General features: G+C 38.2%; 3 protein-coding genes across 3 annotated transcripts; 2 read left to right on the top strand and 1 right to left on the bottom strand.

Annotated features, from left to right (window-relative positions):
* The first annotated feature begins 1827 nt into the window (after positions 1-1827).
* On the top strand, positions 1828-2735 carry LOC137745622 (protein MIZU-KUSSEI 1). The gene has a single exon (XM_068485608.2). It carries the CDS (start codon positions 1908-1910, stop codon positions 2610-2612), a length of 705 nt encoding a protein of 234 aa, XP_068341709.1. The 5' UTR covers positions 1828-1907; the 3' UTR covers positions 2613-2735.
* A 7676-nt stretch (positions 2736-10411) lies between these two features.
* LOC137717597 (transcription factor MYB73) lies at positions 10412-11691 on the top strand. Its single transcript, XM_068457013.2, has one exon. The coding sequence runs from the start codon at positions 10659-10661 to the stop codon at positions 11373-11375; it is 717 nt and encodes a 238-aa protein (XP_068313114.1). The 5' UTR covers positions 10412-10658; the 3' UTR covers positions 11376-11691.
* A 2972-nt stretch (positions 11692-14663) lies between these two features.
* LOC137730772 (early nodulin-like protein 2) lies at positions 14664-15600 on the bottom strand. The gene is made up of 2 exons (XM_068469734.1): positions 15386-15600; positions 14664-15126 (listed from the first exon to the last, which is right to left on the bottom strand). Exons 1-2 carry the CDS (start codon positions 15558-15560, stop codon positions 14867-14869), a joined length of 435 nt encoding a protein of 144 aa, XP_068325835.1. The 5' UTR covers positions 15561-15600; the 3' UTR covers positions 14664-14866.
* Positions 15601-17971: the final 2371 nt, after the last annotated feature.

Below are 17971 nucleotides of genomic sequence, written 5' to 3'. Positions count from 1 at the left end.
GGTCATGGAGTTAAATCCCTTTTTTTAATGAGTTATACGAGCACTCAACTTTCTTGTCCTTGGACTTGTATTATTGCATTGCCAAAGATCTCCCATACCTAAGTTCCTCACTAGGTTTCACAGCTTAAACTAATGCTCCCAATAAACCAAACTATCGAGCAGATGTGTTGTTAGGTGATTGGCTCATGCACTTGTGTTTGCGAAATCTCTATTTCAAGAGCACATATGATTCATACGCGGTTGTGTACAATCACGTGATTAAACGTTTGATAAAACAAAAACAAAAACATGATTGTACATAACCAGTAACGCCACGTCTCACATATTTCACTTCTCATTGAGAAAGACTAAGCAATGTTCCATCTCTCTACTCCATTTCTAGTTATGGTTAATACTTGTTGCAAAGCAAGATTAAAGTTTCAAGTGTAAAACAAACACAACCACGTTTAGTTGTACTAAACAAAAAAAAGAGGCTATAAACTTTATTGAGATTGTGGGCACCATTAAAAGATGCTGTTTTGGTTAACTTTGTCAATGATCATGCTTTGGTGATACCGACAATACTGCCTCTAAATACTAGATCATGGGAAAGGAGCCCCAGCATGGACACTAGTTATCTCATGTTTGGACCCTCTTGTTAAACATGTGGAAGAACTTCAAATAAACGATTTTGTTACTTACTAAAAGTTAGGGTTTCTAACTTTGCGTCAAACATAAGATGTCACGATAACGGTATTTTAAATCAGTCACATTTTACGTGATAAGTTTGTGCGTGATTGGATTCAAATACTAGCACCGAGACATTTCGGAAGCGTGAAAGTTTTGCTCCTAATTGTGCCACGGATGCCTAGTTGAACACAAACCAGAAACTAGAAAAACACTTGGTATATATAGAATCCAATTATTTGCAGCACTAACTTTTGATGCCTAACATGGCGTTTGTGATAAGACCATCTCTGACATATAAGAGGAAATAACTATAAAATGGAACAGTGAAAGGGATAGTCACTAAACAATGGAAAGAAAGCATAGTTTAATGGATAAACAGGAGAAAAATATTATGAGGGGAAAGATGAGCTGCACCTCAATAATTATTGAGGCATTTAGGATGGGGTTTGGAAAAGCATAAAGCTAGTGACATTGATGCCTTATTTGATGACCAGAGAGTCACATGCATAACCAACATTTACACGTTCCTTTTTATACGTCATTTGAGTTTCTTTTCGTAATATACTTGGCTACTTACATGTAAAAAATCATTATTTGTAAACGAGTGATCTGCTAGTAGAGATAAATAAGTCATTACACACACTGAGTAATCTGTAAAAAGAGAATAAGCCATTACATACAAGGAGTGATTTACAAATAAAGAGAAATGACTTCTTACATACAATAAATAGTTTTGTAGGCAGAGAAATTTAACTCCTTATAAACAATAAATGGTCTACAAATAAAAAGAAATAACTCGTCACATATAATGACACGAATAGTGTTGTTTTTCTTTTTCTTCCTGGCATGGCCCCTTCACCCACAATCTGTGTGGTCCGACCTCTCTTATCACATTCAACACCCCTCCACTTTTCATCACTAAACTTTGTCACATCATACTTTATTCTTTAGTCCCATTAAGTCCCCTTTCTCCCTTAACCAACTTGAGAAAAAAATTCCCTTTCCCACTTCAAAGATTTCAATCACACAAACAAACCCCGAAACGACGTCGTTCAACTGAAAGTATCCAAACACAGAGTCCCGAGTGACCAACCAAACTAAACTTTGAAGCCCTATTCTCCAACCTTCCACTCTCTCTATATATATTTCCAATTAGCGTACAATTTCAGACACTCTTATCTAACTTACCACTCCTTGTATTTTCTTAATTGATTTCTGAACCTCAAAACCTAGCTACAATGCCGTCTGTGCACTCTAGCCCCTTCCACCACATAGAGAACTCAGCCATATTTAACCTAATCCGGCACGCTCACACGCCGGGCCAAAAACGTTCAACCAAATCTTCATCCGGAGGGCTTCTCAAGATGTTCAAGCTCTTTCCCATGTTAACATCAGGCTGCAAAATGGTTGCCTTGCTAGGCAGGCCCCGGAAGCCGTTACTGAAGGATCATGCCACAACAGGTACAATTTTCGGCTATCGAAAGGGGAGGGTAAGCCTAGCCATACAAGAAGACCCTCATTGCATGCCACTCTTTGTGATAGAGCTGCCAATGCACAGTAGTGTGTTTCACAAGGAAATGGCGTCGGATATAGTCCGAATCGCGCTGGAGAGCGAGACGAAGACACACAAGAAGAAGCTTATGGAGGAGTTTGTGTGGGCTGTATACTGCAATGGAAGAAAGGTAGGGTATTCTATTAGGAGGAAGCAAATGTCGGAGGATGAGCTTCATGTTATGCAAACTTTGAGGGGTGTTTCGATGGGGGCAGGGGTTCTTCCATGCCCTTCTGATCAGAAGGAGTATGCAGGAGATGGGGAGTTGACTTACATTAGGGCAAGGTTTGAGAGGGTGGTTGGATCAAAGGACTCTGAAGCTTTGTACATGATTAATCCAGATGGTGCTGCAGGGCCAGAATTAAGTATTTTCTTTGTCAGAGCTCATTAGTTTAATTAGCAAAAAATTATGTACTTTTTTATTAATTAATCTAGGTTATATATAATATAACTTTGTGTCTATGTAAACTAATTAAGGTTCTCAAATGCATGAATTGATTGTTTTGAGCTTCAATGATTGGAGTAGTTGAGTTCCAAAAAGTTTCATTTTTCTCTGACAAAGTAAATTCTGAAACTTCTCTCCACTTGACGGAAAAGGTATTCGAATTCGAGTGCAATGTGACATTATCTGTCCAATTAGCAATGGTCTATTTAGCATGGAGGAAATCTTCATGTGGACTATAATTGACTTATACAATAAATAAATAACAACTAAACTTTTTGGGTTAGCCTAAGTTTTAACGACCGGATAAGGTATAGAAAGAACATTACAATTAGGCCAACAATTTGATTTACCACACAAATCACAGCAGAAGAAATAAAAAAATTATGTCTCTCAAATCTCATGAATTGCCTTCAAGATATTGTCTTGATCATTCCATGATGATACATAGGAAAGAATAAAGGGCTGGAAAGTGTTTGGACCACATTCTTTTATCTTTGAAATTAATGTTTTCTGCCCCAACCCCCTTTCAAATATAAAATTAAAGAAAATGAGAAGGAAAAGAAATTGAAATATGCCTCTGATATGTATAATTCAGAAAATTCTCCTCCGGCATGACCGGAATAGCGACACGGATGACAACAGTGCCATTGAATATCAATGCTATGGTACCAATGTTGATATTCAGTAGATGTTACATCGATATTAGGTAGATATTGTTGACATAGTGTCGATATTTTGGTATCAGTACATCAATATAATGTTGTTAAGATGACGTTGATATTTGGTTACTATATCTTGTCTATGTCGCTCAGTCGGGTCATGTGCCATCTATGCACGCAACCCCCTTTCCAAAATAAATTTATAGAAAACAAGAAGGAAAAGAAATTAAAATGTGCCTCTAGTATGTATAATTCAAAAGATTCTCCTCTGGCATGACTCGAATAGCGATACAGATGACAATAGTGCAATTGAATATCAATGATATGGCAACAACATTGATATTCAGCAGATGTTACATCGATATTAGGTAGATATTGTTGGTATAGTGTCGATATTTTGTATCAGTACATCAATATAACGTTGTCAAGATGATGTTGATATTTGGTTACTATATCTCGTCTATGTCACTTGAGTGATTTTAATTATTTTAATGAATCTAGGGGCATTCAATCAGGATTTTACGTAGTTCTCTGAAATTCAATGTGTATTTAATCAGGATTTTGAGATAGTTTAACAATATCATTAGAAATATGGGGGCATTCAATTAAGATTTTAAAGAAGTTTATAACATTCCAGCTGTATTCAATTAAAATTTGATTTTAAAGAAATTGAAAAGGTTGAGGAATTTGAGAGAATTTGAGAGATTTCGTGGTGTATTTTAAACATATCTCATATTTCCCCATGAGATTTCAAGGGAATTGAATCAAAATTTTACATGAAATCTCTATAAATCAATTAAACTCCTTAAAAATCTATTAATTTATAAATTCATTGAAATCTCTTAAATTTCTAATTGAGTACGCACTCCCGCGTATAATGTTTAGTGAGGCCTCAAAAGCCCAAAAGTGAGTTGTACTGGATTCAGTTGGTGGTCCAGTAACAAGGACAGTAACGGGCAACAAGAATGGGCTTCTAGCATTGTACAAAACCTGCAATTGCTCAAGCTTCCAAAATCCTTGTATGAATCCTTGCTAACCCAACTTTGTTATTTACAGGACTCAAATACTGGTGACGGTCAAGATCAGCTTATACGCGCTTGTGTGACTGTTTCTAGTTTTTCTCTTCTGTCACTTAGGAATCATTATTCTGTTCGACAGAAATATCTAATAGACTGTCTGGCCCAATCACTAAAGAGCATAACGCTAGCATTGAAGTTTGCATGTACATGAGATTGTGGTACTCAAATGAAAAGAACCCTACTGATTTTTTTTACTACGTCGGACAATCCACCTAGTCCAACTCTTGGACATAATAATTTCCGACGTAATAGACAGAAATAGAAACAGGGCTTACGTTTCAGCTTTGAATGCATTAAATTAAAGATGGTCAAAGAGAGTTGTCCAGAAAAACCTCATCCAAATGAATTGAAGCCAACCTTATTGGATAGGGATTGGGTTAGGTTGGTAAGAAGAATATACTTAATTAGATCTTCCCTAGTTTGAGAAGTCTTGTGCTTTGGTTTTTTTAATTTTGATCCATCTGTCAGCAGCTTTGCATCCATTTGAGTTTCTGTTTATAAAAGCGACTTGTTAATTGTAATATTGTAGATAATTGCTAGATTTATAGCTTTTGATCTTTGGAAGGTTACAGTTATTAGTCATATAGCACAAAAGAGACAATTTAACTCTTTTGTGAGGGGGGCAGGAAAGCGTTCTTTTTGTGTATATATATTTATTTAATCTTGTTTATGTTTTCTGTTTCATTTATTTAATCTGATGATGATAAATTTTTTTTTTTTAATACAACTATTATATTAGAGTTATGTTTTAATCTGTTAATCTACGTATGCAAAGAGATGAGGTGTCGTTTTCTAATTTTCGAAAGAAATCAACACATACAAATTAAGCTTAGGAAAGGAGCCTTTCCTAATATATTAATCTAAAACGAATGAACGCCAAAACAAGAGGCAAAGGAAAAAAACCGGGCGGGTGTAAGAAAAACAAGGAGAATATCAAACAACCGTGGTTGACCAAACTATTGACCGGCACGAGAAGGACAAGGCACTAGCTCTCACGCGGTTTGGGCTGCCACCCTAACCGTGGGACCGACCCAACCGGCAACTGGGTTGGAAGGGGACATCGCGGGACACCCTGATAGTTACCAGACCAGGTATCCCAAATCTCCTCCCATCAGTGAATATATCTACCAATGAAAGAAGGAGTCCAAATTTGGGGCCCACCTGCCGGTACCTACCGTACATAATCATCTCTTTTTATCTGTTTCTCTTCGAATTTTTGTTACATTGTTCTGCTTGGAAAAAACTTTGCAACTTATATCAGAAAAACATAAGAAAGTATTTCTATAGTTATAGTAGCACTGTAGATCTGCCTTTGGAGCGATGGTATAAAGAAAATGTTTTTTTTTCTCAGAAAATTCGAGGTTGGAGTTAGAGTTCCGGGGCCTTACGTATGGGAGTGCAATTTAGAGTGAGAGTTGCCCTAAATATGGAATTTACAGATTATTTTATCAAATGTATTTGCTAGATTTTCTTCACCAAATTATTACTCGTAACGAGACTCTAAATGATCTTACAACATGCATTTACGTGTCTCTCAATCGTTCGTACACACACTAATCACCATGTGCTTTTTTGCATCGCTCACACAATTAATTCTAGCACATCTCTTTTGCGTCTAAATGACCAATTCTAGCGCGACTCTAATTTGAGACTAAAAGTTAACATTATGGTCAGTGCCCTACAGCTCCAGGGCTTTTTTTTTCTACTAAAGGACATTGGTACATATATAGTTCTTTTTGTTGTAATGAAAAATCTGAAACAAGTCGGTGACTAATCTGATGCCAGCTAGCTGTGGTATCAACTGCCCAACTGCTTCTTGCCAAAAGTTCACCACAAGTCCGCCAAAATTCATTAATAATGCCACGTGGGCGCCTAGAATGCAATCATCACAACGATCGTGTTCAGATCGCGAGATCTATATTACTACTGAGCTCGTCCGCGCGTGGGTCTCAGTTTTCTGCCCGAGGCCTTTTGGGAGCTCACTGGCTTCGGGTTCCGTAGGAACTCCGAAGTTAAGCGAGAAGGGGGCTAGAGCAATCCCATGATGGGTGACCCACTGGGAAGTTGTCGTGTGAGTTCCCAGAAACAAAACCGTGAGGGCGTGGTCGGGGCCCAAAGCGGACAATATCGTGCTACGGTGGTGGAGCGGGCCCGGGAAGTGGTCCGCCCCGGACCGGGATGTGACAATTTGGTATCAGAGCCTAACCCTGGCCGTGGTGTGCCGACGAGGACGTCGGGCCCCTAAGGGGGGTGGATTGTGACATCCCACATCGCCCGGGGGGTGATCCTTAAATGTATATTCACATCCCTACCTAGCACGAGGCCTTTTGGGAGCTCACTGGCTTCGGGTTCCATGGGAACTCCGAAGTTAAGCGAGTAGCGCGCGAGAGCATTCCCAGGATGGGTGACCCATCGGGAAGTTCTCGTGTGAGTTCCTAGAAACAAAACCGTGAGGGCGTGGTTGGGGCCCAAAGCGGACAATATTGTGCTACGGTGGTGGAGCGGGCCTGGGAAGTGGGGCCCAAAGCGGACAATATCGTGCTACGGTGGTGGAGCGGGCCCGGGAAGTGGTCCGCCCCGGGCGGGGATGTGACAATTTGGTATCAGAGCCTAACCCTGGCCGTGGTGTGCCGACGAGGACGTCGGGCCCCTAAGGGGGGTGGATTGTGACATCCCACATCGCCCAGGGGGTGATCCTTAAATGTATATTCTCATCCCTACCTAGCACGAGGCCTTTTGGGAGCTCACTGGCTTCGGGTTCTATGGGAACTCCGAAGTTAAGCGAGTAGCGCGCGAGAGCATTCCCAGGATGGGTGACCCATCGGGAAGTTCTCGTGTGAGTTCCCAGAAACAAAACCGTGAGGGCGTGGTTAGGGCCCAAAGCGGACAATATCGTGCTACGGTGGTGGAGCGGGCACGGGAAGTGGTCCGCCCCGGGCCGGGATGTGACACTAGGGATCACGCAATCGTGTCCGTTCACCGTATATCGTGCGGTCAGAAATCATTTAAAATTTAAAATTTAAAATTCAAATATAAATAGTACCTAACGAAAACTGACCGCACGATATACGATAAACGGATACGATTGCGCGATCCCTAGGATCCCTAGGGAATGGATCCGGCGAGGATCCTGGTTCGAACAATGGGTGCCAACTTGCCCAATAAGAAAGGTAGCCCGAGTGAAAGTTCGTTCGATTTGACGATCGAAAATTGAAAGTAGTGTGTGAGAAATAAAAAAAAAAGTGTGAAAAGCACTAACCTTAAAAAATTGCTCATTTTTTCGACAAAAATTTATTTAACCTGAAACAAATTAAACAACCAAAAGAGATTTGTATGTTTGCTACTAGGGTCTCATGCTGATTGTGGGTTATTAAAGATGTAGCAGAAGGGCTGAGGCCGTACTTAATATGAACACTTTAAATTGACACATTATAGCGTATGAAGAGTAGAAATACTATAACTTTATCATTTAATTAGTCTAAAACATTATGACATTATTTGGTGTTTAGAATTAAATTGGATATGATAACTTAATAAATCCAATGTACATTGAACATAAATGCATTGTATCATAATAAAGTTCAATTATAACAGTATTGTAGAGTTGAAAATATTAAGTTTACTCTGAATTCGACCGATAGAAGTATGCATTCATTTCTTCATTCTTGTACATTGAACTTAAAGAATTATCAAATATCATAAACACCAAACAAATTCTACATAATTCGTTTCTTTAGATTATATATCGATCGATCGATAATCACTTTACAAATTTTGCACTAGACGACAAAACAATGAAAACTTTGGGTATTACTATTGACTGAGGGACGGGTAACGCTCGACGAAGATGAGTAGAACTTTATTGGAAGAGAGCCTCAAAAGTCAAAGAGGGGGTTCAACTGAAATCACGTGAGATTCTTACAGCCTGGGAGTGGGACCTTCCTACGTCTAAGAAGTCTTAATCTTAATTTTTTGTTATTTACAAGGAGGGCCTTCCTTTTTATCGGGGTTTGCTTTTGGGACAGGTTCTATCAGAAGCCGTTGATTTCCATATTTAAGTGACTCTTTAGGCTAAAGGGACTGATTGATGCGGACTTTTTCACGGACTAAGATTGTCTTCCTTTTAACTTTTCATCTTCTTTTACTTTTTCAGTTATTAATTTCATAACAAGTTAATTTAATACTCCAGATTCTGCCACCTCATCAACAACACTAAAACAACTTTAAAGCCCAAATTTCCTAACTTTTTCTGCTGCCTTTCCGCCCTCTCCTATCTGCCTTTTATGTTGCCTTTGTTTCTGAAATGCATTTTACATAAGCCTGGAGTACTAATACATGCTTCCAATACAAGCATAACTTTTTTGCATATTCAAAATTAATAAGTATGGACTGCAGCACAAGAATATGCAGATTCAAAATTATACACAAAATATTTGTTTCGCATAAACCAACGAGATCCAAACCTATCTAACTCAAGAACTTTGCCTACAATCTATTGTACTTACAATAGAAGCAAAATTTTCAATTAAGCCTCTGGTAATGCAGGCTCAACAAGCCCAAAATAACAATAAATTGGCCTCTGCAATCCCTATGTATGGCATAGCTGCTTCTGCAATAACAATAAGTTGTCTTCCTCTCTTCATCTCCATTGGTCACCACTTACATTCAAAATCAAAGCCTATAATCATCAAAATCAATCATTTTCCATCCTATATGCAATAGAGAAAAAGATATATGTGAGAAAAAAATCATCATCTCAAATTTGTTTATTTACGGAGGAGGATGTGAACTTTAATTGACTAGTACTAAAACTTTTGTATACTTTAAAATTGTTCTCAATTACTCTATAAAAACAAATAATGGGACACGTTCAATCAGGAAAAAAAGGACCCCAACACGTTATTAAAAAGAAAATACAAATCCTATAGCAAAAGCAAGCAAAAAAATAAAAAATAAAAAACATAAAACAGAAACCCGAGAAGACCCAATGAAGATGCAGTGGTGTAAAATGGTATAAGGATAGAGTTGCAAAAGTTTAGATGATGAACTTGTTGTGATTGTGACCCAGAAATTGAATCGGCGAGAAGTGAAGTTCAGAAAAATTGGAAGAGCGGGAAGGCAGCATAAAAAGTCAAAAAAATTGGGTTGAAAGATGCTTTAGTGCTGTTGATGAGATGATAAAATCTGAAGTATTAAATTAACTTGACATAAAACCAATAACTAAAAAAGTAAAAGATGATGAAAGGGGATGAAAAGTGATTGGGAAGACAATCTTGGGCCTTTTTCACAGCTGTTAAATTGGTTGTAAACGAGAGAGAGAGAGAGAGAGAGAGAGAGAGAGAGAGAGAGAGAGAGTCTGCAGCTAAAAAGTGGTCAAAAAAGTTGGTTGTGGCCCACTTGCGGTTTTGAAACTTTGTTTTGTGATTAACAGCTCTGAGTTTCCTGTCATGTGTTAAACGCTCCCTAATTTATAAAGTAGTCACGCTTCTTGTTCTTGAGACTTGTCCCATGTACGAGAATGATTTTATTCCTTTTTATTTTCAACTTCACGCAGGCCGAGGATGAGACCAACTTCCAGACGATATGGTCTCATCCTCGAGCATTTTCTAACGATTATTTTGTCTAATGATACTTCTTTATTTAATTGGAGATGATTTAAGTTAAATTTCTTATACGACAATCGTTAAATTGAAAAAAATATTATCAAATTTAATAGCTACCCTTGAGTTAAAATGTTAGTAAGTGTTTGATCAAATTTAACCAAACTATCTATTTTACGCATGATTTACGTCTTGTATAAATTTAACTGATAATATTAAATGACAGTTCAACGCTTTCAAAAAATTGTCACAAGGGAGAAAACATGACAGCTCACCTTGTCTCAATATATCGTGGGAAGCTCAAAATAGTAAAATGAACAAAACCAGAGGCTACAGACAAGGAAAGAAATATCCGTAAAAAAAAAATGATGATACAGACAAAGGGTACGCATCTACGCACTCGGTTCAAGTTAGCACCCCACCCACTTTACAAAAGCCAATTTCGTGGAAGTAGCCCTTCCCCTCTCGATCCCCTCCCATAAAAGTACTCAGAAGTGCATGCACCTCTTCCCCTAAATATATAATCCCCAAACACACAACCTTTCTCTCATTCATTTCAGTCCTCCCCTCACCCCCACTCTCAGGAATTTTCACAAACACCTCTCGGGCACTCACTCCCCACTCTCCTCGAACAAACACCAACACTGTATTTCTATGGAAGCATTGAATATTTGCTCGTCTTCTGCTTCGTCTTCCGACACGTCCTCGTCGGAGTCTTCTCTTCCGAGAAATCCCAATAAGCCCGAACGAATCAAGGGCCCGTGGAGCGCTGAGGAGGACCGGGTCTTGACCCGGCTCGTCGAGCGCTACGGGCCTAGAAACTGGTCATTGATAAGCCGGTATATAAAGGGACGGTCCGGGAAGTCGTGCAGGCTAAGGTGGTGCAACCAGCTGAGCCCGAGCGTCCAGCATCGATCCTTTTCGCAGGCCGAGGACGAGACCATCTTGGCCGCACAGGCCCGGTTCGGAAACAGATGGGCCACCATTGCGCGCCTGCTTCCGGGTCGGACCGACAACGCGGTGAAAAATCACTGGAACTCCACGTTGAAGCGGAGGGTCAGGGGAGATCAACTAACGGAGGGTGGCAGTTTTCTTGGCGCCGGCGGCAATGTGGGTAGCAATGAGGGGATGAGCACGAGTTCGGTTTCCGGATCTTTGGTTAATGGGTCGATGGAGTTTGACCCGTTGACGGAGTTGACTTTGGCACCGCCGGGGATTGGTAGCGGAAGCGGCGGGGCGATGGTGGCGGAGCAGCGGAGAAATAATGAGAGTGTGCCGGCGGGGTTTTGGGACGCGATGAGGGATGTGATTGCCAGGGAGGTTAGAGATTACGTGACGACAACATTTTCAGAGCCTTCGGGGCTTCTTTGATAAATTAATGATGTTTTGATTTAATTTCGGATTATGTTTTTGTTAATATGTTGGCTTCCATTAATTCTTAGAGGCTAAAAAATGTAAGATTGTTCGAATGAATGTAAACTAAAAAATATATATTTAATTCTTGTTTAAAAAAAAAATTATGAAAGTCATAGTTTTGTTAAAACTGGTGTTCCAGCCTGTCATCAACGAACAAGTAGAAACTGAGTAGAATAGACACAAAAGTTGTGGAGAAATATTTAGTTGTGACGGAAACACGGATGATACACCATGTATTTTTATGCAAGTAGTGGAAAATTTTAATTTTTAAGTTATTGATCTTTTAACACATATAACTCATCATTTATATAAGAACACGTGATGTATCATCTCGTGTAACGGTTACCAATGGCGGAGCCATAAAATATTTTATGGGTGGGCTAGCTAAAAAAATTACCCTAAAATCAAATTTTTTTGGTTTTTGCTACATACGTATTCTATGCAAAAATTTAAGTTTAACTTTTGTATTTATATACTTAAAATTTGCCTGGCAGGAACTCAATAAGCTTCGCAATTGCAAACTAACAAAATTACAATGAATCATCAAATTTCACATATATTTAGATTTAAACACAAGAAGAAGATAGAAAACTTGATATCTCAATTACAATCACACAACTAGATCAAAGCAAAACATTGAAAATAGAAGTAAAGACAATATTAAAAAATTGGTTGAAACTAATATAAACCCCACTATATCAAAGGAGAATAATCTTGAACAAAATGACATCACAATTTTCGTGGTAATTTTTATATTTTTAATTGTGCTAAATACTCACTAGGCTAGTTTCATTAAAAATAATTCTTCTTACACATTTTTTTTGTCTATTATATCTACACACTAAAATATATATACATACAAATCCTCCCTGAACTATAGCCCACCGTAGCCCTTAGTGTGGCTACGCCATTGACGATTCACTGAAAAATCTCTCAAAATCAAGATGTTACATGCTACAATTAATTAGTTCGAGATAGATGAAACTTTAATGCAGTAACAGAAATAATATTGCATATGTACTCATACGTAATTTGAAAAATAAAAAATATTATTATTTTGATGCCTATTTTTATGTTTTGTCCAAATATAAAATTATTTTCACTGTTTAATGACATGCATGTGCTTTTTTAAGTCTAAGATTGTTTGCAAAATAACGTATATCACATATAATATAGCTAGACATCAAAAACGGGAAAGTAGATTTCACGATATTTTGTTTCGTCATATTTATTAGAACGTTAATTTGACGGATGTGCTTGTTTATGCGCATCAGTTTTTTTTTTCTAATGTGATGGAATCTTCAAATTATCGCGATACCAACTAGTTTTGGGATTTAGAAAATTTTAGATGCTTGATGGACATTTTGTTGTAATTTGATTTTTTTTTAAGAAGTCGGAAACTTTGTTCATCAAATCGTTCAGACAAATTTGCATGTCATACATGTTCATATGCCAATTATTTTTTTTGAAATTTGAGATTATCTATCATAAAAATACGTACGATTTAAAAATATCGTGTACACGGTTGAATTAACCATGTCGTTTATGTCGGTATGGCAGATTTTCCGTAACTAATTTAGTATAATATAGTATAACGCTTTTAGCTAATGAAATTCCAGCTGGTGAGAGAATATAATTAGCAGCATATAGCATGTTGTGTACATCCATTGAAACACTGAACAACATTTGGGATAAGAATGTATTATTTAATTTATTATCGAATACCAACAAACGCTAACGACTTAATTTATTTAATCTAAATAAGATTAATAAACTGGTCAACGCTATTGTTGACCAACTTCAGAGTACTTCAATATTGATGGAAAATTAGTTAACTTACACATCATGGAATAATAAGCATATTATTTGTTACACCTAATTAAGAAAGAAATTGGGTAAGATATTTACATAAATTTGTGTCCATTATCTTCAATCATACATGAGTGGGGAAAATTGGTTGAATCAGTTATCTAATTAGGCAAGCATTCCAAGTTAGCAAGAAAACCTTAGGTAAACTAGGTTTTTCAGACGACGAGTATAAAGTCTCGCCTCCTACTATGGACACACCCCTAGTAAGCCCTAAAGCTAGTGTACCCTCGAAAGGAAAGAAGGCCAACATCTGAAAAAAAATATGTTATTCTTACTATGTATTCGTATTATCTTTCTAATAGAGATGAGACTTTTATATATATATATATATATATATATATATAAGTAGGTCCCACCTGTATTAGAGATATGATACAAATTGATAGTAAGTTTTGACGGCTAAGATCAGCTCCACAACTTGTCAACCGTTAAATCAATACAAATGACTTGAAAGCCAAAGGTTTTCTTCAAGAGTTTAGGTATTTACTATTTAGAATCAAGCAAAATATGTTTCATATTTCCGAATAAAAACAGATTCAAAGTCTTTGAAAACAATTTAAACCCACCGCCGACTTGTAATATATATTTGAAAACTAAGTACGCGAGGACTTTTTCACCATCTTTTCTTCCACTGGAGGAAAAGCTAACAAAGCATACGTATGGTCGAATAGCGGCACCTTGTTTTGGCGCGGTTGGAAGCAAAACTGTCACTTTGTGTTCCCCACTTCTGCTTCTACAGAAGCACTTTTGGATTTGTGTGATCGATTCACGCATGCATGGTCTGCACGTTTTAAATGCTCATGCCAACATCGTAGAAAAGTTTTTTATGGATGTGATGTGAGTCATGCAAGTAATAGACATTATTGGTCATAGTTTCTGGACTGTTAAAGGCCCATAGGCCATGGCCAATTTTTTGTAGGAGACAGATATTCTTGGATATAAACTACAGTGTGAAGTAGCCCGTCACAATGCATACGAGAGAGAGTGTCGGTTGCAGTTACTGCTATAAATTGGTTCTAGTTCGATTTAGTACCAGGTATGGCTTGTCATTGGCTCGTCGAAACTTAACTCATGATAGAAACAAACCAAATCTAGTTTGGCGCAGCAAGTCAGGCTTGAACATTAGTATATTTGAGTAGGAACCATATTATATGAGGTAACGGATCACAGTGCAAACGAAATGTAGACCGGATACTAGGTGCTAAATCCCTACCTAAGGCTTTCATGTTTTAGTACAAATTTAACTTGTATGAATATGAATTAACCATTCAGATAAGAATTAATTATGATAAATGGTTCAGATTAATCATTCGGATAAGAATCAACCTAATTAATGGTTCAGATTTAAACTGACAAAATCATCTTTATTGTGTATATGACTCTATGAAAATCAAGAAACAAGTACAAATTATTCAGACACGATTCTCCCTACAAGTATCATGGGAAAATTATTATTTGACTCGAAACCCTCCAGAATAATCGAAGTACATAATCAATCTGGTGTGCGTGCGTGTGTATTTTTGTACACCGTCTCTTCTTCCCGGACCTTTTTATTTGTGTGTTTTCAAACTCTGCGATTAATTATTCCAACGTGGCAGTGGGATGGCAAACAGCTTCATCAGCCCATCCTTGCAGTTCTTGCCATCTTTTTCACCACTGGCAAAGTAATAAGGACTCCACTGAGTCAGCTCCACCTTGAAGCCGTCGCCACCTCCCTGCATCTGACTCGCCAGCAGCTTGGCGTTGCTAAAGTCGCAAGTTATGTAGCTCCATAGGTTCGGCAGTTGGTATACGCTGTAGCCGGAGTTCGCCTCACTCGGTGGATCGTACTTGAAAACTGCAAAAGTTAAACCAAGAACTTATACACTACACACACGTAAATAGTTGACGTATGCATGCATGGAATAATCGATCTACGGAATAATGGACATCTGTATGTCCATTTTTTATTAAAGAACTAACTGCCGATGTTGTCATTGATAATGCGTTGATATCGTAGTCACATACACATGTTATCGTACAATATAAAAGCATGTCTATTAAAATTCAAGAAGGGATGTCATGCACATAGAATTTTGATGTTAAATGATACTAACCTAGTTGGTCATTTATGTAAAAGGGGCTGTTTTGGAGCGCCCAGTCAGTGTAGTTGTAGCCGAAACGCCAGCCTTCAGACCCACCAACAACCACGGTTCTGGCCTCAGTCACTGCCAAGAGAGAGGCAGCAGCTAGGAGGAGGATGAACCCTTGCGCATTAGAACTCAAAGCCATTGCTCCTCTAGTAATGTCCTTACAAAAATATAGAAACTTGATTGTGTGAGAAGGCGATGAGAAAACGTGAGAGGGTTATGGGGTTTATATAGGAAATCGAAAGTGATTAGATTTGCCTGTCTCTTTGGTTTCAACATTTTTCACATTTTCAGATTCCAGAAGCTGAATTTCAAAACCCTATTTTCTCATTTGGTAATTACTGAATTGCCAACTTTCAGATTACATCATAACTTTACTCGTTAGTTGATTGTGTGACAGCATGACCAGAAGACTGCAGGGGTAAAAGAGTAAAAATGATTGGTTGACAAGTGATTCTGGTCATCGTAAATTTGGTAATCATCCATTAAGTACAAGAATGTCATGCAATGGCTATGATTAGTGGCGCATTAACAGTTTAAGAGGTCAGCTAAGGCAACGGAGGGTAGGTGTGGGTTCGTTTACAGACGAGAATTAAACGGTCAAACAACGGCATGTGGAAACTTGGGAATTTTTACAATCTTAATATGATCAAGGTGTCTGTTTGGTTAATGAGAAAATTTGGATGAAGGGAAGGAATAATAAGTTTTGAACATTTCTCTGGAAGATTTTTACTCTCCTGCACATATGTACTGCGCGCATGCCCCAATTACAACAAACCTCAGCCCTCCATTTTTTATAGATTAAAAACCGGTGGATGTGATGAGTTGATACGCGCAATACGCAGCCATGTGCAGGGGGCAATGCACAGGGTAGAAAAGCTGTTCTCTGGAAACCCTATGATGAATGACAATTGGGCTTGCTAAAAAGTGCACCCTTTTCTGGGTCTGAACAGTTTTCTTAAAAGCCTACTTGTGATTGACGTATTCTTACCCTACAAATATACAAATAACGGGAATTGTTTATTGCGGATTTGCTCCACCCTATGCACATTACTTCAATCCTCTTCCTCGCTGTTTAGATTAGTTTAAAGTATAATATCGACCGTGTATATAACTGGAAACAGAAACAGTAATTTCTTTGAAGATACGTGGCAAATCCTGTAGAACTGGTTCGGCTTACTGTTTTAACGTACTTTTGCCTGCAGCCCAATCGAAAGCAAAAATCAAATTGAACACAACTAAAAATCTGGAGATTCAACATTACTCATCTGGAAGTTGTAAACTACCGCCAGCTAAGGGCATTAAAGCAAGTGTGGACCCCAAGTATTCTTGAATGTGACTTGGATGAGTTATATGCTTGCAGAATCAACAAAATTATTCCCTTTTCTGGGTTGAAAACGATGCGTTCTAGGCCTTGTTAAGCTTGTTATAGCATGTGGATTTTTGAATTTTAGCCTTTTCCACCTATTTCCCCAATTCAGTCACCAATTTCTACCAGCTGCTGAAGTTATTGTGCTCAGTAGACCACATTGACTACTTTTCCCTTGTAATTACTTTTTCTGTTGAATGGTTTAATGTGATCGTAAAGATCATGTGGCTCCGGTGATCGATCAAATGAAAAATATGGCAATTGCTTAAGGAAAAAACTTGAATCTATACGTTACAGACAAATCACAGTTTGATACGTTGTAGTATTTGTTGCAAAAATGCTTGAATCTTGATTGGTAAAGTATATCTTAACTCGTTTTTCTTTTCAACTACAACTAAGTTAGAGAGGCAATTCAAAAATTCAAAGAAGTCTCCCAAATTCATTTCATCCTTCCAAAATCATTGACACCAACATCACAGAATGTATGGCTTCCCTGCTCTAATAATGTACCCAGCAACAGAGAACAGATGAAGATGGAAAATAAAGAATAAAAAAAAAAAAAAAAAAAAAAATAGGAAACTTGTTGGGTAGGTACCAATACCAAATCCAAAACCCAATAGCCAGAAATCAAACATTTGCAGTTTGTGGAGGTTGAAGCTCAGATTCTTGCTGGGTTTGTGCTGGGTTTGCAGTTGCAGATGAAGTAGCAGACACATTAGGCCTTGGAATCTGAGTGTTGATTCTTCCATCAAGGCAGGATGCACATTTCGCTTCTGCCCAGCTCCCCAAATCGTAATGTCCGTACCCCAAAATACTCCTTCCAGAGCAGACCCTTCCAATCACAGCAGCAACCAGACCCAAAAGTAGCACCACAATAAGAACACCAACAACTGCTCCAACGGAGCCATGGGGTGAGTGAGAAGTGTTGGTGTTTTGCTGCAACACAAAGTCTGGTGGAGATTGCTGGGTCTGATCAAATGGCCTTGACATTTTTTGGGCTGACCCGGAAGAGGGAAATGCTGGGTTTTCTGCTCCTTGTGCCTTGAAATGCTGTCCAAATGCTGCAAAAGTTTAAAGCTTTTTTGTGAGTTGCTCAAGAAATCAGAATAGGGTTTAGGCCTTAGGGTTTTTGTGGCCTATTGTGAGCAATGCATGATTTGCTTTTTGGAACTTGATTCTTGGAT

Source organism: Pyrus communis, chromosome 15 (genome assembly GCF_041283825.1).
Source record: "Pyrus communis isolate YQ-2024b chromosome 15, ASM4128382v1, whole genome shotgun sequence".
In the NCBI taxonomy this organism is placed as follows: domain Eukaryota; kingdom Viridiplantae; phylum Streptophyta; class Magnoliopsida; order Rosales; family Rosaceae; genus Pyrus; species Pyrus communis.
Note: the sequence above shows the minus strand (reverse complement) of the source record. Positions and strands in the feature narration are given on the sequence as shown.

What these genes read in the sequence shown, in the direction of transcription:
- LOC137745622 (XM_068485608.2), top strand. Translation starts at nt 1,908, where the DNA reads ATGCCGTCTGTGCACTCTAGCCCCTTCCACCACATAGAGAACTCAGCC.
- LOC137717597 (XM_068457013.2), top strand. Translation starts at nt 10,659, where the DNA reads ATGGAAGCATTGAATATTTGCTCGTCTTCTGCTTCGTCTTCCGACACG.
- LOC137730772 (XM_068469734.1), bottom strand. Translation starts at nt 15,560, where the DNA reads ATGGCTTTGAGTTCTAATGCGCAAGGGTTCATCCTCCTCCTAGCTGCT. An exon ending in TTACATAAATGACCAACTAG is followed by an intron (nt 15,127 to 15,385) that starts GTTAGTATCATT and finishes TAACTTTTGCAG; the next exon opens with TTTTCAAGTACGATCCACCG.